Raw genomic sequence first — 26,830 nt, forward strand, 5'->3', positions numbered from 1 at the left:
TTCTTTTGCCTGTGACATCTTTTGATTATCTGCTCCTATCACTGCTTGCTTGTTCCCCCTCCCCCACATTCCCTTCCCCCTCTCCCCTTCCTTCCCTTCCCCTTTACCCCCTTCCCCTACACCCTCCTTCCCCCACCCACTCACCCCCTCCCCCCCACCTTTCCCCTCCCCCCTTTCCCTTCGCCCCTCTCCCCCTCCTTTCCCCCCTATACCCCTCCCTTCCCCCCTCCCCTTTCCCCTCTTCCCCCCTTTCCCCCCTCCCCTTTCCCCTCCTCTTCCTCCCTCCCCCTTCCTCCCTTCCCCCTCCCCCTCCTTTCCCCTCCTCTTCCTCCCTCCCCCTTCCTCCCTTCCCCCTCCCCCTCCTTTCCCCTTTCCCCTCGCCCCTCCCCCTTGTTTTGGATTTCCAGCATCCGCAGTTCTTTGTTTTTTTGGCAGAACATTGCCCTGACTCCTCTTTCACGCATGCGGGAACGCAGGTCTCCACCAATGTAATCTTGACCCATTGCCAACTCCCGTGATGACATGCGCCCCGGGGCTTCGTGTCATGCGCAGTGGCGCTGCCTACTGCGCTCGATATGAGGACATTTCGGGCTGTGAACAAGCTGTTAAATGTCAGCGTGTCCCGGCTTCGTGAGCAGTTTGAGGCCGGCTTGTGTGCTTCAGTGCCCGGGACAGTGGTCAGACATAGACAGTATAGGCTGGAGCCACATCCTAGCGGCAACATACTGACATCTGGCGGCAGGAAAGCCGATACCGGACCGTCTCTCCGGGAGTTCATCCGGAGGGCGCCCGAAGATGGAGCGGCCGAGGAGGAGGCGCCGCCGCCCTACCTCAGCGGGGCTGGAGTGTCAGATGGCGGGAGGAGAGGTGGGTCCCCGCCCGTAGCAGCCCCCACACGGGAGCAGAGACCCTTCAATCAGCGGCTGCAAAATTGGCGCAACTCACTGGCGGTTCCAATGTGTCCAAACCCGGAATTTCCTTACAATTGACGCCGATTTTGCGCTGCTCACATGCTTCAACCAAATTTTACCGCTACATTCATTAGCTAACGTCAGAGCGTTAAAAGCCTGATGTAAACAAGGCTGAGAGTTTTCTGAGTCCCTCCTTAAAGAAGTAAATTAATGACCATTTATGCACATGAGGCACAATAGGTCTTATGCACATGAGGCACAATAGGTCTTATGCAACTGTGGAAGTTTAACTTTCAATTGTGAACATTTTGGTGCCATAAAATGTGTTCACGTTTGCAGGAAGTACAGTGCCGATTTCAATGAGAAGGAATACATTTTAAAGGTTATTGAGAACGCATCTGACTTAATTGCATTGTGAAACAAAAACAGAATTACCTGGAAAAACTCAGCAGGTCTGGCAGCATCGGCGGAGAAGAAAAGAGTTGACGTTTCAAGTCCTCATGACCCTTCGACAGAAGTTCTGTCGAAGGGTCATGAGGACTCGAAACGTCAACTCTTCTTCGCCGATGCTGCCAGACCTGAGTTTTTCCAGGTAATTCTGTTTTTGTTTTGGATTTCCAGCATCCGCAGTTTTTTTTGTTTTTATCTTAATTGCATTGTGAGTGACTTTACAATGATGCGGGTGCATCTTGTCTGGCACACTACATATGGCGATGCAATAAGCTCTGTGATTCTGCAGAGGGTTTAGATAAGGGGAGTGCTAACTTGTCCAATTTCATCAAAATTCTTTTGTAGGTTTGCCAATTTTTGAAATCTCTTATTTCCATCAGGAGTACAATTTATTTCAGGGTTTTTCACAATAGAACCAGGGGACACAGTCTCAGAATAAAAGGTAGGACATTTAGGATTGAGAAAATGAGAAATTCCTTCATTTAGAGGATGGTGAATCTTTAGAGTTCCCTACCCAGATGGCTGTGGAGGCTATCATTAAATATATTCAAGACAGATAGATAGATTTTCTAATTATTGAAGATATCAAGGGATGTGGAAATAGTGCAGGAAAATTGAGTTGAGATAGATCGGTCATTATCCAGCTAAATGAGGGAACAAGCTTGAGGAAGTGAATGGCCTATTTCTGCTCGTTTCCTATATTCCTATGAAGAACTGCTCTTAGAATGCCTGAGGTTAACATGGATCAAGCTGCTGGCACAACTTGTGGCAGTAAGAAGTATTTAGATGTGCACTTGCGATGCCATGACATACAAGGCTATGGGCCTAGTGCTGGAAAATGGGAGTAGAATAGTTAGGTACTCATTTGACTGGTGCAGACTTGATGGGCTGAAGGGCCTTTTTATGTGCTGTAGATCTCTAAGACGTTATAATCCTGTTAAGTCCCTATCTCTGTCTCCTGCTATGCTACAGAGCAGTCTTGTCTAACCTCATGAATACCTCAAACTGTGTCACCTTAACTTTGTTAACCATTAGATGGTTAAAGTGTTGTGCCATTCCGTCACTTGGGCACAGATTTGATTTGCAGGATAAAAGCAAAATACTGCAGATGCTGGAAATCTGAAACAAAAATAGAAAATGCTGGAAAAACTCAGCAGGTCTAACAGCACTTGTGGAGAGAAAGACAGTTAACTTTTTGAGTCCTTCAGAGCTGAAGAAAAGTCGTACGGACTCAAAACGTTAACTATTTGTCTCCACAGATGCTGTTCGACCTGCTGAGCTTTTCTAGCATTTTTTATTTTTGATTTGCAGGACTACAGGGAGAATGTGGGGCAGTGGGACAAGATGAATTGCTCTTGCAGAGAGCTGACAGATACAGTGGGCTGAATGGCCTTCTGTGCTTTAACCATTCTATGATATGATTCTTGCCTTCAGATTTCTTGTGGCAACCACATAGTTTTGCCGAACATTCATAAAAGCTGAAATCACAGTTTTTTTTAAATGGCTGTGAATATATTTCTTGTCATATACAACTGTTTGCCTTCAAGTGGCAACGTCACTTCAAACACACCTCCAACCCTCCCTCAGCTGTCAAGGGTTACTTTTGCACAGTTTTCGCACTCCTTTTTGGTGTGCTCCTAATGCCAAGACCAGTATGGGCTGGAGCTTGCCCATGATATGTAAGTTCGTTAACCTGCATACTAATAGTGACTGTCTAACTTGGGGCCCAATTGAAAAGTCCACACCATTGTTTTACTATCATCATACAGTCAAAGTCTTGTTTCTTAGACCTGAAAACATCGGTTTTATGCTTGGCTAAACAATATCTTCAGATTTCTGGCTCTACTTAAGATTGAGTTTATTAATTTGTGCATCTTTAGGGGTGCAGGAAGAAGGAAATCGACTGTTTCTGGTAATTTTGGCCAGTATTAGTTTTTCTAATTTTAATATTTTCAAATCCTAAGTGTTGGAACAGTCTAATGAAACTATCCCTTCGACAACAGACAATATATATGACTTGTTTACAATGAAAAGTAGAATTGTCATGGAAGGTTATTTTCAGCAATTTAATGTTTCATTTTTGTCATTTTTAGTGTATTTTGAAACCTATGGGTGCCAAATGAATGTTAATGACACAGAAATTGCTTGGTCCATCCTCCAGAAAAATGGTTATTTGAAAGCCAGCAGCTGCACAGAGGTAAATTATATCAATATTGTTGACTTACAGCTATTACATTAGACCAGTGTTGTTCAATACATTTGCCATGTGCCGAATCAACCACAGATGTGATGAATTGATGCTTTTCAGCTATTGAGCCACATAATATTGAGTTGTTTTAAAAGTTACAGCAGTGGATATGAATATGGTTGTCACTCTTTAGACCACTATTTGGTGTCTGTTCGTAATTGAGCAAAGAAAATCAATGTTGCTGTTAAACAGGAGTCACGTATCAGTCAGACTGTGACTATGCTTATCAAAATTTAGTTCAATTGTCGGGTTTCTAGGGACCTGGAAGCTGAAGGGCCTCTTGCTTAATGAAACAAGAAAAGTAGTCCACCATTGATTACTTTCACTGTTCCTGTTCTGCCTAAGTGTCTCTAAATTACAATGCATTTGTAGTGTAGTATCACTGTAAAGCGCTGTGAAAGCAGGGCCAGCCTTCAGAAGAACAGTTGTCCAACTGTGTTCAATTTTCTTAGGGAATCTAGTGACACAGAGGATGCGTAGTGAAGAACTTGGTTTTGTTTAGCTGGTAGTGTGCGTTTTTCACAAAACAATTGAGGTACATGAGCAATGGACAGGTTACATGGCTGCCAATGAGGGTTGAAATGTGCAATTTTAGCAAGCTGAGGCAGTGCAGCAATATCCAGAGAGTTTTGCATTGATCTTAATCGGTCTATTGAATTGAGCGATTGAAAGGAATAGGGAACTATTGACGTAAAAAGAGGTTGGCCAAGAGCAAAAGGCTTATTAAATGTCTGGACGCTGTTTGGAAATGTCAGGTGACAGAGTGTTACGATCCCGGTAGAGACTGATAACTTTAAAAAAGAAGTTTGGACTTCCAGTTAATAGCTGAAAGGATGACACAACAGAATTTCACATGACAGAGCATAGCAAATATGGCTGCATATTGTTTTTTTTGCAGTTAACATGAGTAAGAAGAGTTGGAAGAAACTCTGAATTGTACCTTGAAAGTTACCTGATTATTCACACATTATTGATCTGTACAGATGTATTGAGGCTTCACTTCTCCAATGGTCTGCTTGCCAGTTTTCCTACTTCCACACCCCCATAAATTTCAGTTTGTCCAAAATGCCACTGACTGCATTGCCAGCTGCACAAAATACTCCATTCCCATTGTCTCCAACCTCAGTAAACTTTATTTACTTCCTATGTCCCAGAAGATTGATATTTGACATCCTTGTCCTACATAGCTTTGCCCCACCTAACCTAACCCATTCCAGCATGCGTCGTCTACATTTCCAGTATTTTCTGCTTGCTTCTCTTCCCCTTACTCTGCAATCAGTTGATGCTCTTTCCGATCCTGTACCTTGGCTCTCTGGAACGTAGCATCTCTGCTTTGTTAACTGTCTTCTGCTTTCTAAACTTAAAGTTCTTCTCTTCGATTACACCTTGGCCCTCCCCCAAACTCTTCCTTTCATCTTGCTGCTCAGTACTAATAGAGTAATTCTGTGTTAAACTTAACGTTTTGATTTGACAACATAATATTGTCAGGATTTCTAAGCCCTCAGCTTATAAGCACTTTTTGGTTAATAAGTATTTGCAGAACCCTCTAAAAGTTTTATTGACTCTTTAGTTTCCTTTTATACATGAGAGAGAAACATGTCAGGTTAATTTCAGTATCACAATATGCCATATAATAGATTGTTCAGTGACGTTTAAAATCCAAGATCATGATGTTCCTGCCATGAATCATTGAATAACCTTATCAGCAACAAGGGAGTAAATTCTCACCAACACCAGAATAAAACCATTCAGTTCACCTGTATGTGTTTGACACAGTAAAAGGCTAGTGTGTGTGTTGCAATGCCATGAACCATGTCTGGGTTTGAATGTGTATGTTCGACAATAATCAATTCTTTTCGTTGTCTCATTGCTTCAGGAAATGGCTGCAACACTTTGTATGTAATTGAATAAAGTACACTCATATATATTTCTTTAGATTTCTATGCATTACTTCTCAGGAGATCATTAGATCAACACTCTGACTTGTATTTCTTTTGATGCAGGCCGATGTGATTTTACTAGTAACTTGTTCAATCAGGTAACATCTTTTTCTATGATTTTTCTGTTTTTTTTATTTCTGCAGTGAGTTTTTGCAGGTTCCAAACCTAACTTAATTCATTCAAATGAACTGCAAGGCAGAGTTTGCAAGGGCAACAGTTTCTGGCACAGTCTTGAGGACATCAGTTACAAATCAGACCCCCAACCTCTCCATGCTGATCTTGCAGTGAAAAATAAGGCTGTGCTTGCCAGTGTGCATACAAATGGAGTTCTTCCTTAAATTGATCATCCAACTAAAAGGAAACCAATGACAGCTTAATTATCTGCTACCTAAATATTGAATGAGGGAGGGAAATCATAGTAAGGCAAATATGGGAAAAACTACAAGTTTAGTTAGGCATAAGGTGTGAATGTTTAAAAAGCTGTGAATGTTTTTTTAAAAAAATTTTAATTTCAGGGAGAAGGCAGAGCAGACCATCTGGAACAGGCTGAAACAGCTTGCTTCACTGAAATCCAAGCGGACAAAGTCTCAAGTTCCACTTAAAATAGGAATTTTAGGTACGTTAGATAATCTAATGTTTTTGATGCAAGCATATGGGTAACCATGGAGATAATCTATCTATCCCATTTGTATCTGTGGGAATGTCATCAAGTCCTTTCTACAGAATCTCATAATTTTTACAACGCAGAAGGAGGCCATTCAGCCCATCGTGTCTGCACCAGCTTTCCGAATGAGCATTATGACTTGGTGCCATTCTCCTACACCTTGTCCAAACGGATCAGTCATAGAGGTTGTATTTGTATGGGACTCTTTGTTTTAAGAAAATGGATAGCTTTTCCATGTGAGTTGTCTAGGTGAAAGCAAAGCACTGCATTTATATCAAATGTTAGAAGAAGTATTGAAAGAGGCAGGATGATGGTTCAATAGGGGTAACTTACATATAAATTTATATATGTAATGTGTTCATTATATGGATCCCCCAGCATCAACATCCTAGGGTTTACCATTGACCAGAAACTGAACTGGACTGGCCAATTAAATGCTGTGGCTACAACAGCAGGTCAGAGGCTAGGAATCCTGCAGTGAGTAACTCACCTCCTGACTCCCCAAAGCCTGTCCACCATCTACAAGGCACAAGACAGGGGTGTGATGGAATACTCCCCACTTGCCTGGATGAGTGCAGCTCCAACAACACTCAAGAAGCTTGACACCGTCCAGGACAAAGTAGCCCGCTTGATTGGCACCACATACATAAACATTCACTCCCTCCACCACCAACGCACAGTGGCAGCAGTGTCTACCATCTACAAGGTGCACTGCAGGAACTCACCATACCTCCTTAGACAGCACCTTCCAAACCCACAACCACTACCATCTAGAAGGACAAGGGCAGCGGATGCATGGGAACACCACTACCTGGAAGTTCCTCTGCAAGCCATTCGCCATCCTGACTTGGAAATATATCGCCGTTCCTTCACTGTCGCTGGGTCAAAATCCTGGAACTCCCTCCCTAACAACACTGTGGGTGTACCTACAACCCATGGACTGCAGTGGTTCAAGAAGGTAGCTCACCACCACCTTGTCAAGGGCAATTAGGGATGGGGAGTGAATGCTGACTTTGCCAGTGACGCCCACATCCCATGAATGAATATTTTTTAAAAGTAGTTCAATAGAATTTCCTCATTGCCCAGCTGTCTATTATAATCACCCCTATGGCTGCACATTTCTACCACTCCATGGAGCTTTTGCAAGCTTCAGATTATCTGATCTGTATGGCGTGCTATTCAGACAGTGGGATGGAAAATGTGAGTGGGGAGCAAAATCAGTCGAGAAGGTGATGGCAAATGTTCATGCCAGGACCAATGGAAACAGTAGTTATCAAGCTGGCCCTCACAGCCAACTAGCCCATAGGGCAGTCTCCTCATTTAGAAGAGACATGAGAGAAAAATACCAGTCCACAACAGACTGATAACTGATTTGGCAGTCAGTCATCAGTGTGGTGTGAATGTCTTGTTAATTACTTTAAAGTTTGTTAACGTCATTGTTCAGGTTTGCAGACACAGGTGATGGATATTAGTTGTCTTGAGCACATATAGCTGACACACTGGGTGTAATGGGAGGAATGCTGTGAGACTGAACAAGTCAATAAACTCAAACAGAATTACCTGGAAAAACTCAGCAGGTCTGGCAGCATCGGCGGAGAAGAAAAGATTTGACGTTTCGAGTCCTCATGACCCTTCGACAGAACCGAAGGGTCATGAGGACTCGAAACGTCAACTCTTTTCTTCTCCGCCGATGCTGCCAGACCTGCTGAGTTTTTCCAGGTAATTCTGTTTTTGTTTTAGATTTCCAGCATCTGCAGTTTTTTGTTTTTAAGTCAATAAACTCTTGACAGAGAAAAGCTCTGTGTCTTGGTTTCAGCTTCACTAATCAATTTGGATCCTGTTAACATAAGGGAGCTTTGAGAGGTTTTATTTCAAACATTTGAGTCTATGCCTGTCTGTCCCTTATGAATATTCAACTCTTAAGGGAACATCTGAGAGGCTTGAGAGGCACAATACAATTGGGATGTTTTGGGGCACAAAATAAATGGATATCCACGCAGATGACCAAGTTAATAAATATGCAGATGACCAAGTTAATAAATATTGGGGCTAAAATCTCATGGAGAGGAAAAATAAGAAAGGTTAGGAATATTTATGCAGTTAAAGTATAAATTTAAAAAGTTGGGGATTTTAAAAAGTAAAGCAACTAACTATCTTGCAAATCAGAAATTCATCATGCTGGAGAATCAAAGCTGGGGAGGAACTGCTTTGCAGAGCCACAACGACCTGCAACTGCATGTAGACTCAAAGCAGTTTTTAAAATCCATATTCTCACTATAAAATAGCAACACTTGTGTCACACTAAATGTTCTACATTGTTGCTGGAAAATTGTAACATTGAAAAACTTATAAATGGTGCTATGTGTTAACAGTTATTCTGCTAATGTGAACATATTTTATAAAGGGATATTGTTGGCAGGGTTTTCAATGCAACAAGACCAAATAGACTGAATTTAATATATAAAATGGGTGGAATAAAACATGAATAATATATATTTTCAAAGACACTGGTTCTTTTTCATACTGTTTATTAACTTTATCTGAGGTTTGTGGCTGCATTATTTTCGCAGGATACAACAGTAATAAAGTATATAATTTGAATGCAGCCAGGTCTACTGTTTATTCAAGTATAGGCCCAGTATAAACTTTTACTGTGTTTAAACTTTTATGCAATTGATTGTTTAAAAGTGATCATATAGTGATATCTTAATATAAAAACAGAAGAGATCATAGTTCTGTCAAAAAATCACCATTTAATTTTCTTTAACTTCAAGGCATTGTAATGGAAAAATGCAAAGCATTTGCTTACACTTGTGATCTTCAGTAGTTGAATCAGAATATACCTGACTGCTGAAACATCCAATAGTGCACATTATTATGTAAAACATTTCATTCCCCTGTTTGTTTAAAGCATATCCATTCTGATGAAAACAATTTATAACTTAGAAATGAAGAGATACATTTGCATATTGACGTGGATGGTTCATTTTTTTAATTGTCCGAGAGCTGAAATGGAGTGGTCTAATACTATTGCTGTAATTTGGCAATAGGATGTATGGCTGAGAGACTGAAAGAGGAGATCCTGGAAAAAGAGAAACTTGTTGATGTACTTGCTGGACCAGATTCTTACCGTGACCTTCCTAGACTCTTGATGGTGGCTGAAACAGGCCAAAAGGCTGTGAATCTATTGTTGTCACTGGATGAGACCTATGCAGATGTCATGCCAGTTCAGGTCAACTCCGAGACAAAGTCTGCATTTGTGTAAGTGTAATCTCTATTTACTAATTTATACTTTGGGATGGAAGTAGTAATGTCCCAGTCAAAGGACATGCTGTTCATAGACCTCAGCCTCCACTCATTTCCAATCAGCCCATTAAGAGGTAAACAAAGACCTAGGGGAACTGTAGGGAAAGCACTGTACCTTCACTTCGGAAATCTCAGTTGGAACAGATAAGATCATAAATTTGCCATCTTTGAAGTTATATATCCATAACTGAATCCGATAATGTCAGTCATGGCTCAGTTGGTAGCACTCCCACTAGGACTTACAGAAGAATGTCTCCATGATTTGTCTCCCTCCCTCTCTTATAAGGGAGTGTCTAGTTTATGCCTGCTATTCTATCATCATGGAGTGGCTGAGAAATGTGATTAACCTCAAAAGTGAGCTCTGTATATCACTGCTTTGTGTCGAACCATAGTGAAGATTAATTTTTCAGTGCTTGTGTACTTTTCATTCTATTAAATGTAGTTTGAATATTCAGCAGTAGAGTATGTTGTTAAATAGGTGTGTGGTTATTGTTGCTGTTCTCGAGGATTAATGACTAAGGGTGAATTATCTTGGCTTGGGTAAGACTGAACAGACTCTATATAAAAGAAAGTATTTCTCTTGCTCTAGATCTGTCATGCGGGGATGCAACAACATGTGTAGCTATTGTATTGTTCCTTTTACCCGTGGACGGGAGCGAAGTAGACCAATTTCTTCCATTGTACAAGAAATCAGAATGCTTTCAGATCAGGTAACTCCAGTTTTGAAGGCTTAAGACATATAAAGCATTGACATTAAAACGGAAGGAAAGTGTAGGAAAGTTGAATATATTATATGTGTATATAGATGGCCTTTTAAAAGTGAAGCTGAGAAAAATAGTTCTTGACTTTTTTGAAGTAGTTTTAAAGCAACTTATCAGATCAGACCATTTGTCCACTCAGCTGCTGTGAAGTCACTGTTTAGGTTTCCCAGACAATTCCATTGAAATAAACAGATATATAGTGTTATATCATCCTAGAAACATTTCTGACCAGTAGCGTACTTACCATGTTCATTGACATGGACAGATTGTCAGAAATATTGAAGCTGTTTTACCTTGCTGACCTTTTTAGTTGACAAATAATACACACGTGGGAGCATTAAAGAAGGAGTAATGACTGCTAAAAATTATTTATTATAAAAGTATTGAAATTTTTGTCTTGGATAATGCATGTTATGTGGAATCCGAACGTCTGCAGTAACATAACCTGACTCTACTTTTAAATGGAGCATGCATAATTTAAATTAATGAATATAGAAAAATTATTAGATGAATAAGAAACAGCTGAGAAATTTTTCTGTGAAATTCATGACTGTACTCATGATGCTTGGTTCTCTTAAGCAAATCCATAAATATAATTGGCATGGAATTCTCTTGAAAGAAAAAAAATCAGATAAGTTGGCACTAGGAGTTAACCCAATGAATATTCACAGATGGGAATCCACTTCATGTGCTAAATTCTGTACACAGTGAATTCTCAGTCTGACGTTTGCAGAATCTTCTGACGCTTTGCATGTCCCAGCTCTAGGTAGCCAATTATAAAATGGCTTTCGTGAGACATGGAAGACTGGCCAATCCTTTTGAAGAGAGATGATCATCTAAAGGGACTTCTAGGAGCCATTCGCATTGTAGGAGGATTCGCCGTTATTAGTTTGTGCTGAATATTATCCTGAGTCTGACTAAATTAAATTTTGCCTTTAATTTCAGGGAGTAAAGGAGGTTATGTTGCTTGGGCAGAATGTCAACAGTTACTGTGATACATCGGAGGTTACGTTTCACATGAAGGAACCTACACATCTGAGCCGTGGTTTTAGTACCATATACAGGAATAAAGGTGGAGGCTTGCGTTTTGCTGATTTGCTAGACCAGGTCTCGAGAATCGATCCTGAGATGAGAATCCGTTTCACTTCTCCTCACCCCAAGGATTTCCCAGATGAGGTAAAATGCTGTTCAGTTTGCACTGTTCAAGTGAAAGTATCAAAGTTTCCATAAGTATACTGGTCCTTCCTGCAGTTCTGCATGCATAAGTAAATTTTACAACAGTGCATCAACAAAGCAATGCTCTTAAGTGATTTAATTTTGAAGAAGCTGTCGATACTGGAAGCTCTGTGGAAGCAATGTTCCATGAAGCCAAGGGAAACAGGTCCACGACAAAATTAAATTTTTAAAATTATAAGATTGATAAATTCAGTTGGAAATATCGAGCAGATAAATCTTGAAATATCTACCATGTGGTCCACCTCCACAAAATGTTCACAATTGCAGCATTAGACAGACTGTTAGAAGCTGGGAGAATCTGATTGCATTTTGTTTATATTTTATTCCAATTACTCTTCATATTTTGCTTTCTATTTCTAGTAATAAATTTAGAAAGTGAAATTTGTGCAGCATTATGTCATTTATAGAAACAGTTCTATGAATCTACTATTTATATCCAACTGCAGATTACTGCTTGTTTGAAGTCTTTGCTTTTTTCTTTTAGTTCAAAATTTGTTACTGAGTGCACTGTCGTTTTGATTTATTTCCCTTCTTCATTTCCACTTTCAAAGGTTTTACAGCTTATCCAGGAGAGAACCAACATTTGCAAACAGATCCATTTGCCAGCGCAGAGTGGGAGCACTGCTGTCCTTAAAGCTATGAGACGAGGGTAAACAATTTTCTACCAATAGTCCTCTGTTTAATAGAGTCATTACAGCACAGAAGGAGCCATTCATACTATAAAATTCATACTATTATTGATTCGGAAATTACATAGAATATACAGCAAAGAAACAGTCCATTCAGCTAAGTAGTCTGTGCTGATGTTTATTCTCAATATTAGTAGCATTATTACAATTTAAGGATACATTCTTGGGTAGGTATGTTACAGATTACAGCCATTTTATATTCTACTTGCACTACCTGGCTACTTGTTCACCTCCAGCAAGAGAGAGGCTTGACCGTCTCCTCTTGATAGTCAATGGCATTACCATCACTGAATCATCCACCAGCAACATCCTTTTTTCTTTGTTCATGGGTTCGTGCGTGTCCCTGGCCAGGACAGCATTTATTACCATCCCTAGTTGCCCTAGTTCAGAGAGCATTTAAGAGTCAACCACATTGCTGTGGGTCTAGAGTCATATGTAGACCAGACAGGTAAGGATGGCAGATTTTCTTCCCTAAAGGACATTAGTGAACCAGTGGGTTTTTGTAACATTTGACAATGTTACAATTTCATGGTAATCATTAGACTTTTAATTCCGGATTTTTATTGAATTCAAATTCCACCATCTGCCGTAGCAGGATTTGAATCCAGGTCCCCAGAGCGTTACCCCAGCAACAATATCACTACACCATCACCGCCACCAGCCCCACCCCCCCGAAATCACTTCTTGGGCATTAACATTGACCAGAAACTTAACTGGACCAACCTCTCAAATAGTGTGGCTACAAAAGCAGGTAAGAGGTTGGGAATTCTGCAATTCTCCTGCCTCTCCACTGTCTTTCCACCTTCAATGAAGTGCAAGCTACGAGTGTGATCAAGTATGCCCTACTTGCTTGAGTGAGTGCAGTTCCACAACAGAATTTGACACCATCCAGGACAAAGCAGCTCATTGTGGAGACGCCCCATCCATAACTTTACATGTTAATTTCTTCCACTGACGCATTGTGATTGCAGTGGGTACCATCTGGAAGATGCACTGCAGCAACTCACCAAGGCATTTTTGGTGACACCTCCCAAACCAGCAACCTCTACTACCTGGAGTAAGGACAGCAGACTCATGGGAACACCACCACCTAGAAGTTCACCTCCAAGAGCTTGGAAATGTATCACTGTTCCTTCAGTGTCACTAAATCAAAATCCTGGAATTCCCTACGTAACAGCACTGTGGGACTTTTGTGAACAGCAGCAGTTCCAAGAAGGTGGCTCACCATTGCCTTCAACCATATCTACCAACACGTGCCCTCTGTTCTTCTATCTTTGGCCTCTGTTATATCCCCCATGTCACATTCTATGACAGAGGAACTACTCTCTGGAAGTCTGCCTGATTCCTTCAGCTTATAATATCTCTTCCCATCTTCAAAAACCTCCTCTTCCACCTGCTCCGAATCAGGGGCTGGATTTAATGGAGGCAACATGGGTCTCTCCCACCAGCCGGAGAGCCAGTGGGAGCCCCAGGTCATCCCTGGATCCTAGGCCACAGGTAAATGGATGAAGGAGGTCATAGGGTGGGGTTCACAGAGGAGGAGGTGAGGGCTTGTCAGCAAGGTCAGGGGGGTGGCTCTCAGCTGGCCCCTCCCTTCCTAATGCTCGTTGATCAGGCACTGAGTGCCTTTGAATGAGGGACCTCCCCTGGGAGCTCACAAGCAACCCCGCACAGGTTTGTTTGTTGTGTTCTCTGCATGGCAAGCTCCCTGCCTGCCGGTGGGTTAATGGAAGTGGCAATTAAGGGCCTCAATTGGTGGCGGGGTGGGAAGACCATCTTCTGGCCTCCCGCTACGTCCAGACTTAATCAGGGTGAAGGTGGCAAAGTGGTGGTCTCCCCACCCACTACCCTCCTGCCTAATTGAATGCTACCCCTGCCACCAGTGTTGCCACGGCAGAGGGAATTAAATTCCATCCTAGATGTTTGATCATACCTGCAGTCACCTATTCTTCTAATCTATGGATTTTTGTCTATCTAAAGTTCCTTTCCGGCATTTAAAGGTGCTGAATGCTAGTTTTGTTGATAGTTTGTGTTCCTTAATTGTCTGTTTTCATCATAGGTATACTAGAGAAGCATACTTAGAACTCGTTGAACATATACGCAGGATCATCCCAGGTAACTTCACTTTCATGATTTTCTAAGAATAATGCTTGCTCGATTGTGTGGTGTTATTGGAATTGGTTTGTACATTAAAATCTCTTTATTTTCTTTTGCTGAAAGCAGAGACATGTCAGTGTGCATGACGGAAGCAAAGTCCCATTGTATTTCAAAGTGGAAATTGTTTTAATTTTATGTGACTGCAGATCACATAATTTGTTTTTAAAAAAATAAGGTTAAGTTAGAATTTGTCTGATGGTCGCGGGCAGGCTTTTGTGGTATGATGGTTAGTTACGATACATTAGTTTTGTGTTAAAGATGGTAGTTGAATTTATGGTTGCCTTAGAGGCTATTGTTTATTATTTGTAGACTGCTATCAAATGTGAAGAATTGTTGAGCTCAGGTGTCAAACACTGTAGAGTTTAAGAGCTGAGATTTGAATTAGTGGAGTGGGCAGGATTCGGTCCAAATACTGTCTGAGTGATGATGGGCTGTAAAGTAGTTAAGTCATGGGCGGGTGTTGGGTCTGATCCCATTGAAGCCAGTTGTTTGTATAATGTTACAGTTCTGCAGCCATCTGCAGGTGCACTACTACTCAATTCTGAGGCCGCTTGCTTTTTAATTTATTGTAGCTAATTTACTGTGTTAACATGTCAATTACTTTTTTCTATAAATGTCTTTATGAAAACAGGTGTAAGCTTAAGTAGTGACTTCATTGCTGGATTTTGTGAGGAGACTGAGGATGATCATCTGCAGACCATTTCTCTTCTAAGACAGGTCCAATATAACGTGGGATATCTTTTTGCCTACAGTATGAGAAAGGTGAGCTACCCAGAGTAATCAACTTGCTTGATATATTTGAAAGAGATGGAGTTGGCATAGCTTTGTATTTTGTGATCCCATGATCTTATTACTACCGTTCTTTTTGTTTGAAAGCTACTTATTCATCTCTGTTTTAACATAGCCTACTCACAGGAAGTATGTAACTTAGGGATACGTAACTTCTACACTGTTTGGATCACTCATTACCTGTATCCTATTTCAAAATCAGGTTCCAAAACTGGCTTCTTTCTAAAATGCTTGAACTTGCTCGTTCTTTTACCTCAATCCATTCCTTAGCACAACATGCCCTTATAACTTGCTACTTAGTGATTAAACCATGTAATTTAGAAAGTCATAACTTGAGAAAATTAACTACTAACTTCTGAGAAAAGGAAGATGTCACAAGTAGTTACTTTTCTGATTTTACAATTCAGACTATTCTACTAAACTACAAGAAGCTTCAAATGGCAGTTAAAATAACTCTTCACAAAGATAAATCATATTCCATTCCATCATATTGTCATCTGTCAAATTTACAGTCAAAACGAAGGACTATTCTGAGGGAAGCAGTTAATGTGATATATTATTCACTGTATTCTTTATCTTCATCTAAACCTCTCAATTTACCATGGATCCTCTCTGCTGCCAGTGATTAGCCACAAAAGCCTAAAATAATAATAATCATAGTAATATTGGTCTTTTCTAGAAGACACACTCCTATCATAGACTACAGGACAGCATTCCTGCAGTTGTGAAGCAGCGTCGTTTGGAAGAACTTATCACTGTGTTCCGAGAGGAGGCAGCTAAACTGAACTCTGAGCTTATTGGAACTGAGCAACTTGTGCTAGTGGAAGGGGTATGTAGAAGGAATCTTAAAGCTGTTTGAAATGTGAGCTTATTACTTGGAATAAATTTAATCAACAAATATTGAAAAAGTAACACGTTCCAGATCAGATCATAGTCTGGCTAGTACTAATTGGTTATGTTAGGTTTGATCACATATGAACGTTTGCACCTTAATGATGGACTCCTTTTCAACTTCATACTTCTATCAATAACATAATTAAGAATGATGCATCTGGTGTGCATTTCCTGTCTGTCACACCACTTTATACTCATTTGTGCATCACAAAAAAAGGAAATGCTGGAAATACTTAGCAGGTCAGGCAGCATCTGTTGAGAGGGAAAAACAGAGTTAACGTTTCAGCTAGATAACTTTATCAGAACTGAAAAAGCTTAAACTTTTTTGAAGGGGATGCAGCTTCACTTTACAGGGATGAGAAATTTCTACTATTTGGCAAATTTTCAACTTTGGCACCTTAGAAATTGGCCATTTTAAATATATGTTCTGACCTTCAGGGCTAGTCCAAGGTAGGGAGTTTTGAAAAAAAAAGCAACTCTGTTGTCAGTGAATGAGAGCTGGAACTGACTCCAGAGCTGAGACTGGAGGAGCAGTGAGCACAAGAGGGATGGAATCTATGATTGGAGGAGCAGCAAGGGCAGAAGAGAGGGAACCTGTGACTGGAAGAGCTGGAGCAGCAGCATGGGAGATTCCAGCTGGCTGTGTTCTCTCCCTCTCTCCCTTTCAAGCCCTTTCTCTCCCCACCCACCCTCACTCAACCTTTCCCTCCCTCTCCACCCAGATCCACTTACTCATCCCTCCTCCTCCCTCTACCCTCCCCCACTACCTGGAATTCCCCATCTTGCTTGGACTCGGCTTCTTGCTGCAATTACCCCCATCAGGCTCCTCCTCAGCCAACACGACTTGGATCTGCATTGGCAGAAATATAGAGAATTTGGTTGAAACCTACATGGGAACATAAAATGATAACATTTTTACAAGTACTTTAAAAACACATTCATATTGATATGATATATGTGATACACGAACTTTAATTATATACTGTCTGTTATTATGCTGCTTTATTGCTGTTTTGTTTTTGCTGGTTTCTGGGGCCAGGTTAATTTTCAAGAGTTCTTCTTTATATATTTGTTCATGGGATGGGGGTGTCAATCCAAGGCCAGCATTTGTATTGCATCCCTAATTGCCCTCGAGCAGATGGTGATGAGTTAAAATGGGGTCTCATTGGAAAATAGTTTGCAGAGCACTGTTGCAGTCCTTTGCTTCGCTTCACATGTACGTAACCCAGCAAAATTATATTCCGTTGTTAGTATAGACATCATCCTGTATTTCATGTACTTACTACATTGAATGCTGAAGTCACTTTGGTAATTTGATAGAAATGCATTGGCCCACAGTCTTGACAGTAATAGAACATAAACATAGGGAAAACTTGAAGTCTAATAATTCCACCTTTTTGACGTATTTGCATTTCATGCAGATCATAAAAAGTGCTATAATTACGTAATTTCTTGTCAGAAATTTTCAAACCTTTTTGTCTTCGGCCACTCTCATCCCTGCACTTTAGCAGCAGAATAATATTTTCAGCATTAATAGCATTCATAATTAATCAAAATGCTCCTTTCCTTATTAAACTGTGCGTCATCAGACTTACCCTGAGCAATATCAAAGAGATCCACTAATATAATATAGATTGTAAAAGCAGTGCACTGTAGCATAATGCTCTGAAGCAGAAGGGTATCTCTATCACATTGCTCAAGTTGCCATAGGGAATCTGCTAGTATTGTAATCGATAAAGTTGTGTACACTTTTTGTCTATCAGATTTTATTCACTGGTTTAAATGTCACATTCATAAAACAGGAAGAATCAAAACTGAGGAGTAGGGAACATATGAATCAAAAGTGAGGACAGTGACTAGAAGACTACAAGTGAGGAATTAATAATGATATATGAAAACAGCCTTATCCTAAAGAGCCAGTCAGGAGAACCTACTGATAATTGAAAGCAGCAAAGCAATCAAAGTAATCCAAAAAATTTGGTTTTAGCCAACATCTCAAACCTTCTTCCAGCAAAACGTTTACAGGTAGAAGATATATTTAACATAAACTCACTTTAAAAGTATATATACTTTTCAAATTCAGTAACTGTAAATAAAATGGTTATTTTTGGCTCTAAGGCAACCCATGCTGATGGACCCACTAGGATCTGTCAGCATATATACGTACCCCTTTTTTACACTGATTTATTTAGGGTTGCTCTGTAAAGCCTGCTGAAGAGAACAGCCTCAACAGTCTATTTTCTAATAATATTTGTCATGTAAAGAACAGTGGTATTTCAGCAAACTGCATCCTCAGCTGATAGTGTGATTTTCCAAAGCCAAAAAGCTCCACAGTGACTTGCATGTGACTTTGGAGTAGCTATTTGTAGTAAAGCAATAAGCAGAGTTAATGGAATATTGCCCTTAACTGACATTTAGGGAGGCTTTGTTTAAGTTGATGTGCTTATTATGACACAGCCGATGGTAAAGGCTGAGTTGTTCAAATCCCAGAGAGAAACATGAAGCAACTGTCATAACCCATCTTTTGCAATTTGTATGTTACGAGATGCCGACTTTGAATTCAGTGATAATAAGACCACCAAGTCTCAAAAAGGTTTTATAAAACAAAATTAAACATTTATTAATACAGGAAAATTGTAAACACATACATATGTCTACAAAATTACTACTATAATAGCTACAAAGATCCCCTAATTAATCTGACTCTCAGTTAGACCTCTGCAAGGCAACAGTAAATCTCATAGATTTAAAGAGACACCTGGCAATACACAGCCTGGATAGTCACATTCAAAATGAGTTTCTTACAGCTCTGGATCCTTTCAGACATCCTTGAGGCTGACAGGCTGGAGGCTTCTCATAGTTGTTGAATCTTAAAGTGCATTACACACAATCTCCTTTATACATATCTTTCTCTTTGAATGTAAATTTTCCATCATATCACTAGGCTTTTAATTTTACCTCTTCTAATAACATCCTTTCATCCCACCAATTCTATTAGTAAACTGAAAAGAATAATCGCATTGCTTGGCGAGTTCTAGCCAGGCCCAAGGTTTCACCCACAATCATGAATGGTTTCTTCTAACAATTGCAAATTTACAGTTTACCTTCCTTACTTTTATCTAATTAACATCCCAAAACTACTGTACATCAAAGCACCCAGACTAGCTGGCTTTAATCCAGTTAAGACATACATAGACCACACTAAACCTCTATTTAAAAATTAATTTCCTGTAACATTATAGACTTCAATATCTCTTCATGACAGTGTTCAAAAAAAGGTCACATAAATTTATAGAAAATTCTTCCATAAAAATGACAAATTACTCTTAGGTGTTTCCTTCCCTATAAATAAGATATTCACAGGATAGACTAAGTACTTTGAGAAGTTATTCCTTAATCCTTACACAGTTGTGTTGATTTTAGGTTTTCTTTTTCATTTTAAATGTTTGCCTAAGCATTTGACCATTCTGATTTTCTTTCTTTTTTCCTCAGTAGTTAGTGGTATGGGATCTTTTCCCAACATCTCTTTTGATGGAATGTGTGATAAGAGAATGAAGAACTAGGTAAATTTGATGTAGAAAATGTAAAACTTAGCTATTGAATGTGTAACCTGTTAATATATGACTGGTATTTTATGTCTGTAACTCTCCTTAGATTTTGTGTTCTAGTTTTAAAACCAGTAATACAGAAACCAATTATTTAATTTTGTTGTATATTACCAGGCTAGTAAGCGGTCTAAGCTGGAATTGTGTGGAAGAAGTGATGGTAATATTAAAGTAATTTTTCCCAATGTGGAGGTACCATGTGACTCGTCATCTGGAATGCTTGTCCCTGTCAGACCCGGAGACTATATATCAGTGCAAGTAAGTGAATAACTGAGACTTTGCAGAAATACTTTTAATGTGTAATGGACATTTGAGAAATTGTCACATTTTTGCAAAATTCTAAGTATGAATTGCAAGCAAAAGTTATACAATAATGGTTTCTACAGGTCAGAGATTGTTTTCTTCAAAATCATAGTGGAAAGCAGCCTATGTCTCTCTTCATTAAACTTTACTTTATTAAGTCAACAGAGAATATTGCAGGAATATTGTAGGCCAACCTTCTTGAGGCTTGCTAAGAAACCTTTTAAACATGGTAATTGATAAAGAGTTTTTACATTGTTACTGGAGACTGAAGAGAAGGGGATATAACATATTGTATGGAAATTGTAGCAACAACTTGTGCATCTAATACTGTGTCTACCAGTGTAGAATTGATAACACAACCACAGTGATGTGTGAGAGCAGTTAGTGTTAACCCTATTCTTTATTTTGCTGTGGAGTTGCAATGGAATTTTTGAAGTGCTTACATAGAGCTATTGGCCACTAACATCACCACTTTCAAATGATGTTGCCAGGGCAGCATGTAGTTGAAAAATAGCAAGGGCCAAGGACAAATCCTTAGGGGACTCCAATGGTAACGATGCAGGATTAGGAAGAGAAGCCATTGCAGGTGATTTCTCTGTAATGACTAGATAGATAAGAATGCAATCAGTTGAGAGCAGTCCCACCCAGCAGGATGACAGGATGAGATCCTTTGAAGGAGGATGGTGTGATTACCTGTCAAAGGCTATTGGCAGGTCAAGAAGAATGAGGTGGAACAGTTTACCACTGTAACAGTCACATTGGATGTTGTTTGGGCCGAAAGGCTTCCTGTACTGTAATCTCGCTGCCTCTATGACTTTGACTTTGATTTTGATGAGGGTTGTTTCAGTGCCATGACAGGAGCAGAAACCTAATTGGAGAGGTTCAGTTCAATCGTGATTTTCAACAAGGGTAACTATAAAATGAGAAGATAAAAACAAACTGCGGATGCTGGAAATCCAAAAGAATATTGGAGGTGGGTAAAAACTCAGCGGGTCTGGCAGCATTGGCGGAGAAGAAAAGAGTTGATGTTTCGAGTCCTCATGACCCTTCGACAGAACTAAGTGAATCCCAGGAAGGGTTGAAATATAAGCTGGTTTAAGGTGGTGGTGGTGGTGGTGGTGGGGGGGAGGGGGGTGTTGGGGGAGAGAAATGGAGGGGGGTGGTGTGGTTGTAGGCAAAAGCAGTGATAGAAGCAGATCATCAAAAGATGTCACAGACGGCAGAACAAAAGAACACATAGGTGTCGAAGTTGGTGATATTATCTAAACAAATGTGCTCATTAAGAATGGATGGTAGGGCACTCAAGGTATAGCTCTAGTGGGGGTGGGGGGAGCATAAAAGATTTAAAAATATTTAAAAATAATGGAAATAGGAGGGAAAAAGAAAAATCTATGTAATTTATTGGAAAAAAACAAAAGGAAGGGGGAAGAAACAGAGGGGGGAGGGGTGGGGATGGAGGAAGGAGGAAGGAGGTCAAGACCTAAAGTTGTTGAATTCAATATTCAGTCCGGAAGGCTGTAAAGTGCCTAGTCGGAAGATGAGGTGTTGTTCCTCCAGTTTGCGTTGGGCTTCACTGGATGATCTGCTTCTATCACTGCTTTTGCTTACAACCACACCACCCCCCTCTACTTCTCTGCCCCCCCCACCACCACCTTAAACCAGCTTATATTTCAACCCTTCCTGGGATTCACTTAGTTCTGTCAAAAGGTCATGAGGACTCGAAACGTCAACTCTTTTCTCCGCCGATGCTGACAGACCTGCTGAGTTTTTACCCACCTCCAATATTCTTCTATAAAATGAGAAGTCCTGGTTGATTTTATTTATGAAGTCCTTAGCCTATTAATTCTGAGGACAATTATGTTGCCATTTTAAGTAAGAATTAATGGCACTTGACTGGAATTGTGAGCTTTTGACCCAACACGCTCTGAGGGTCCTATCTGTACTGTGCTTGAGTAGCCCATTAGGAGGTGCATGAGAGCAGCTCAGATTCATGTAGCTGCTGAAATATTGTTTTCTACTCTTTCCACCATCGCATTGAAAATTGCAGGTACGTAAGTTATTGTAAACAGCTTGAAATTGTTTTTTAATAAAATAAATGACATATTTAAATATATGAATGGATATATTTAATTCAACTTTTGTGCCTATATTTTCAGATAACATCTGCCAGCTCACAAAGTTTAAAGGGTACTCCAATCTGCCATACAACACTGAACAATTCAGCAAAGTTGTTAGCTAAACAGCTGCGAGCTGTCAGTAGTGGACAATAACATATATCCAGGACTGGAGTTGTGCCGAAAGATAATTCGGCAAAAGTATCAAGTTTGTGCTTCTGCACTTGGGATATTACTGAGAATTGCAAAGTGAAATCTGATGCATTCTTTCACCACAGAGGAAGTACAGTAAATGTCATTTGGATTTCAAATACAAAGAAGCAGTGCATGTGTGTCTTTTTGAGTTCAGATCCTGGCGATGAGTTAAAATCTGAGATGTGATTAAAAGTTTCAGATACTTGGTTGGTTGGTATTGCAATGTGAAAACATTGGCAAAAAATAAATGTGACAAATTATTTTGTTAGAGATGTATAATTGTAAAAGTAATGTTGCACGTGTATGCACATCGTTTTCTTTCATTGAGGGTAAGGCATTTTGCAATCAAGCTCATCACAGCTGACAAGTTTTGAAATATTGAATTTGTTGAAATCTTTTGATTAATTATAATTATTGTGAGATCTGTTTTCACCTGATTATAGGTATTATAGTCTCAATGTTCTTGACCTTATTACCTCCCTCAAGCTCATCCTTCATTTCCCAAACCACAACCTTGGCTCAGTGATAGCACTCTTGCCTCTTGAGTTGAGGTGCATTTAACAGAACCCTGGCACGATTCAAAGAGCAGGGAGTTCTTCCTGTGTCCTGCTGTACATTGATGTCTCAGCCAGAATTGTTAAAGCAGATTGTCTGGCCCATTTATCTCATTTGCACTTTGTGGACCTTACTATATGCACAATGTTGGTCCCTGCATTACAAATTATTTCAATGGCTGTAGTGCTTTCGGAAGTCTGGAGGAAAGTGCACTTTTGGAGATGCAAGTTTCTAATTTTCCCAGTCTCATCACTACATGGGCCCTTAATATCTTTCAAGCCTTTGTCATCAACTCTGCTCTTTCTGAAAACTTGTATACTCTTATGGTCTATGCCAGCATCTTTGCTTTCAACTTGCACCCCGAGGGGAAAAAAAATGCTCTAACTTCCTTGCAAGCTCTAATCTTTCCATCTCTGCTCTGCAAGCTCTTCTATTATTGAAGCTTCTGTCAACCTGTTTTGTAGCCGTGTGAGAAATGCTGAAATTATTGGTTAGGTGATCTCTCATTGAATAAATATGAGAATCCAACTCAAATGCACATGTTCTGTGACTGATCTTCCTGTCCATCGCCTGATCTAGTTGACCAATTACATTTTTTAGGGGTTTGGCAGACACTTCCCTCATCAGTATAAGATAGTCACCAAGAAATCTAATAGGAAATTCAGAAGAAGCTTTTTTAAAATCCAATGGTGAGAATGTGGAATTTGCTACCACAGCGAGAGGTTGAAATGAAGAGTATGGGTGCATGTAAGGGAAAGCTAGACAAGCACATGGGAGAGGTTAGAGGATTACAATTATACATTTAGATGTGGGAAGGTTTGATTAGGGCATAAATGCCAGCATGCATTGGTTGGCCTGTTTCTGTGCCATATATTCTACATAATGCTCCTGATAGCAAACTCTCACTCCCTAGAAACTAGAATGCAAATTTGTAGGCAAAATTCCTATTAATGTAGCACTGCCAGGATCAAATAGAAATCTGTGACTTCAGTTATCTCACCAAATTGTTACAAATCCGCTTGTGCTTTACCTGCCTTTGAAAGGCAGCACAAATAAACATGCCAACTACAAATCAGATTTGTTAAAAGTAGTGACAATATCATATAGTAAACTTGCTTGTTAACTTCTGATTAACATTTGCAACAATAATGAAAAGAACTTAACTTTGTGACCCACCCTGGAATCTCTAAACTCTTCAGTTCATCTGAAGCCATCGACTAAAGAGCAGAGAACACGCTGGTGAGGAAGATCTCTCAGAGCTGCTGATGATCAACCCAGGGTATAGAAATATAAAACGTGTCTTCTACAGATGAGGAAAAATCAAAATACCAACAATGAAGTCATTTTGGGGTTGTGACTGAGGATAAACAGGAGGGTGGAGTATGCAGTGAGGAAATTGGCAGATGGAGTGAATCCCAGGGAGGTGTAGTAAATGGTAAGGTTTTGGATCTTAGAGAGTGAGCCAGTAGGTATTTGGGATCTGAAGATGCTCACACCATTATGGTTTGGGAGTGTGTGATCGTATGGGCAGGAACAGCCTTGTGAAGGCAAAGCCATTGCTGTTGGTAAGCCAAGCACAGGATATGTGTGTGCTCCTGCACGTTGAGATTGATGGAGGGGGAAGGCCTTGTTCACAAGGGAGCAAATATTTCGCAGGTTGACACGATGGGGGAGGGAAGCCAGAGATTTGTCTGAGGAATCAGGATGAGGTAAGGAAACTCTGCAGCAGGAGCATGAGAATTGGAACAGCTAATTACTAACTAAACTGAAAATAGGAATTGAAATGATTTTATTTTAAAGCTTGAAACTAATGAAGATTAAGATCAAAACTACTAATAGGATGTACAATATTGCAAATAAAAAAATTTAGAGAGGCATTCATTTGAGGAAAGAAGACTTTCAATAGAAACAAATCCTACTAATCTTACTGCACTAAAAGAAGAACTGAAATCATTGGAACATTTTTTTTAACTTTTTACTAACTTTCTTCTGTTTTTTAGTGGTTGCTGTTCCAGATATGAAATTTAGAAACTGCAAGTTTTCTGAAATATTTTCTGACTATCAAAATGCAGCTAATGTCTTCTCCATTTATTTGTAGTACTGCTAAGGTTAGATTCATCTCCGTATCTAGATGCGAGGGTTAGTAAATTAAGATTAAAGGCTACCCAGTCAAGAACTATCAGCAGTAATAGATGACTCTGCTATAAAGTTTCATTGTTATATTGCGACCAAGGCAAAGACTAATGCATGGTTCTGTGTATAATGAAATTGTAAACATGTTCTTGTTGAATTTATTTGTGACTGTACCAATTCCCTTCCTCAAATGATTGAATCAAAAAACTCCACTCCCTGCTTTGGTTACCCCCACCAAGTAAACTTGACCAAAACTTGATTATTTTTTCCGGATTGCATTGCTCAATATCTTGACTCTTGAACTGAGAACAAAAAATAATCTTTCTAATATCAAACAATTGTGGCAGGTTTACACAAACGATAGCACACAACTGTTGTTTGTTATACCTGAGGTGTAATAGCAAAAAGGATATAGCGTTAGGGTGAAATAAAAGCAAAGTATAGCAGATACTGGAGGTCTGAACTTGGTTCCAAAGACGAGTCGTATTGGACTTGAAACATTAACTCTTTCTCTTTCCATGTGTGCTGCCAGGCCTACTGAATTTTTCCAGCACTTTGTTTTTATTAAAGCATAAGGGTGATTTGAAGTCCCATATGGCTAGAAACAGGACTAAAGGTTGTGCCTGCTGCATTAAGTAGCCTTTAGTGTTTTTTTTAAGGCGGAAAAATAAATCAAATCTCAAGGGTATTATAATTATGGACTAACAGACCCCTCTGTAATTAGCCATATTCCACAAGGGAGCATAGGCATTACTCTCTGTTAGAGAAGGGCACGTGGTTATAGCTAGAGGGGGCACCACTAAGCATCAAGCATTGCTGATAAGGAATCTTTCACAAAACAAAAATAGAATTACCTGGAAAAACTCAGCAGGTCTGGCAGCATTGGTGGAGAAGAAAAGAGTTGACGTTTTGAGTCCTCATGACCCTTCCACAGAACTGAGTGAATATAAGGAGAGGGGTGAAATATAAGCTGGTTTAAGGTCGGAGGGGGGGGGTGGTTGCCTGCCTGTCATGGGCCTGTTGGAAACAGGTTGATTATCAACCTAAGATAAAAGCGAAATACTCCAGATGCTGGAAATCTGAAATAAAAACACAAAATACTGGAAAAATTCAGCAGGCCTGACAGCATCTGTGGAGAGAGAAACAAAAGTTAACATTTCAAATCTTTATGACCCTTCTTCAGAGCTCTGAAGAAGGGTCATAGACTCGAATCGTTAACTTTTTCTCTTTCCACAGATGCTGTCAGACCTACTGAATTTTCCCAGCATTTTCTGTTGATTATCAACCTCTGACTGTATCATGAATGCTCAGAGTGAGGAATAACTCCAGAAAATGCATGCCGAGAGCCAACAGTAATCTGAACCCCAATGCAAAGGAGGGTTCATATCACATGATAAGCACTTCAATATAAAATACGAGTATATCTGTAACAGTCTGATGACTGTGAATACAATTGTAATTCAAAAATGCAGGACTTTGCTGTAATATTTGTATCCAGAGTGGCCCTGATCAGCTTCTTTGTGAGGAACCTGCTTAGATTTTTGAAAGTAGCCAATTTTTGAACTTACTGCCAGTCTACAAATATATTAATACTCTTTAATTATGCTAGTTTGTAGGAATGGCTTACAATGACTGCTGTTAGTCATGAAGCTTGATGTTGCTTCTATTTTATTGGCAAATAATTAATTGAGAGTTGAAACACTGACACTAAGCTTTGACTATCACTTTTGATACAAAAACAGAATTACCTGGAAAAACTCAGCAGGTCTGGCAGCATTGGCGGAGAAGAAAAGAGTTGGCGTTTCGAGTCCTCATGACCCTTCAACAGAACTAGTTCTGTTGAAGGGTCATGAGGACTCGAAACGTCAACTCTTTTCTTC

The 26,830-nt window shown here is 39.8% G+C and overlaps 1 protein-coding gene across 2 annotated transcripts; it reads left to right on the top strand.

Moving 5' to 3' along the window:
- The first annotated feature begins 553 nt into the window (after window positions 1–553).
- Window positions 554–25,204, top strand: cdk5rap1 (CDK5 regulatory subunit associated protein 1). Of its 2 annotated transcripts, none has more exons than XR_005945161.1 (13): window positions 554–867; window positions 3,455–3,558; window positions 5,613–5,647; window positions 6,065–6,165; window positions 9,264–9,474; window positions 10,109–10,229; window positions 11,226–11,456; window positions 12,068–12,165; window positions 14,265–14,320; window positions 14,994–15,124; window positions 15,831–15,980; window positions 19,538–19,608; window positions 19,768–19,906. XR_005945161.1 is itself a non-coding variant. In XM_041204912.1 (13 exons), exons 1-13 carry the CDS (start codon window positions 576–578, stop codon window positions 22,221–22,223), a joined length of 1,785 nt encoding a protein of 594 aa, XP_041060846.1. In that variant the 5' UTR covers window positions 554–575; the 3' UTR covers window positions 22,224–25,204. The 2 variants fall into 2 exon arrangements, 1 of the variants encoding a protein (XP_041060846.1); XM_041204912.1 differs by lacking the exon at window positions 19,538–19,608 and adding an exon at window positions 22,110–25,204 and having other exon boundaries at window positions 19,768–19,908.
- The last annotated feature ends 1,626 nt before the right edge of the window (window positions 25,205–26,830 follow it).

The sequence above is a fragment of the Carcharodon carcharias genome, chromosome 14, assembly GCF_017639515.1.
Source record: "Carcharodon carcharias isolate sCarCar2 chromosome 14, sCarCar2.pri, whole genome shotgun sequence".
NCBI classification, from domain to species: domain Eukaryota; kingdom Metazoa; phylum Chordata; class Chondrichthyes; order Lamniformes; family Lamnidae; genus Carcharodon; species Carcharodon carcharias.

Excerpts from the sequence above, each read along its gene's own strand:
- cdk5rap1 (XM_041204912.1), top strand. The coding sequence starts at position 576 with ATGAGGACATTTCGGGCTGTGAACAAGCTGTTAAATGTCAGCGTGTCC. Across the intron at positions 6,166-9,263 it reads ACTTAAAATAGGAATTTTAG|GATGTATGGCTGAGAGACTG; the intron begins GTACGTTAGATA and ends ATTTGGCAATAG. Across the intron at positions 19,909-22,109 it reads GAGACTATATATCAGTGCAA|ATAACATCTGCCAGCTCACA; the intron begins GTAAGTGAATAA and ends CTATATTTTCAG.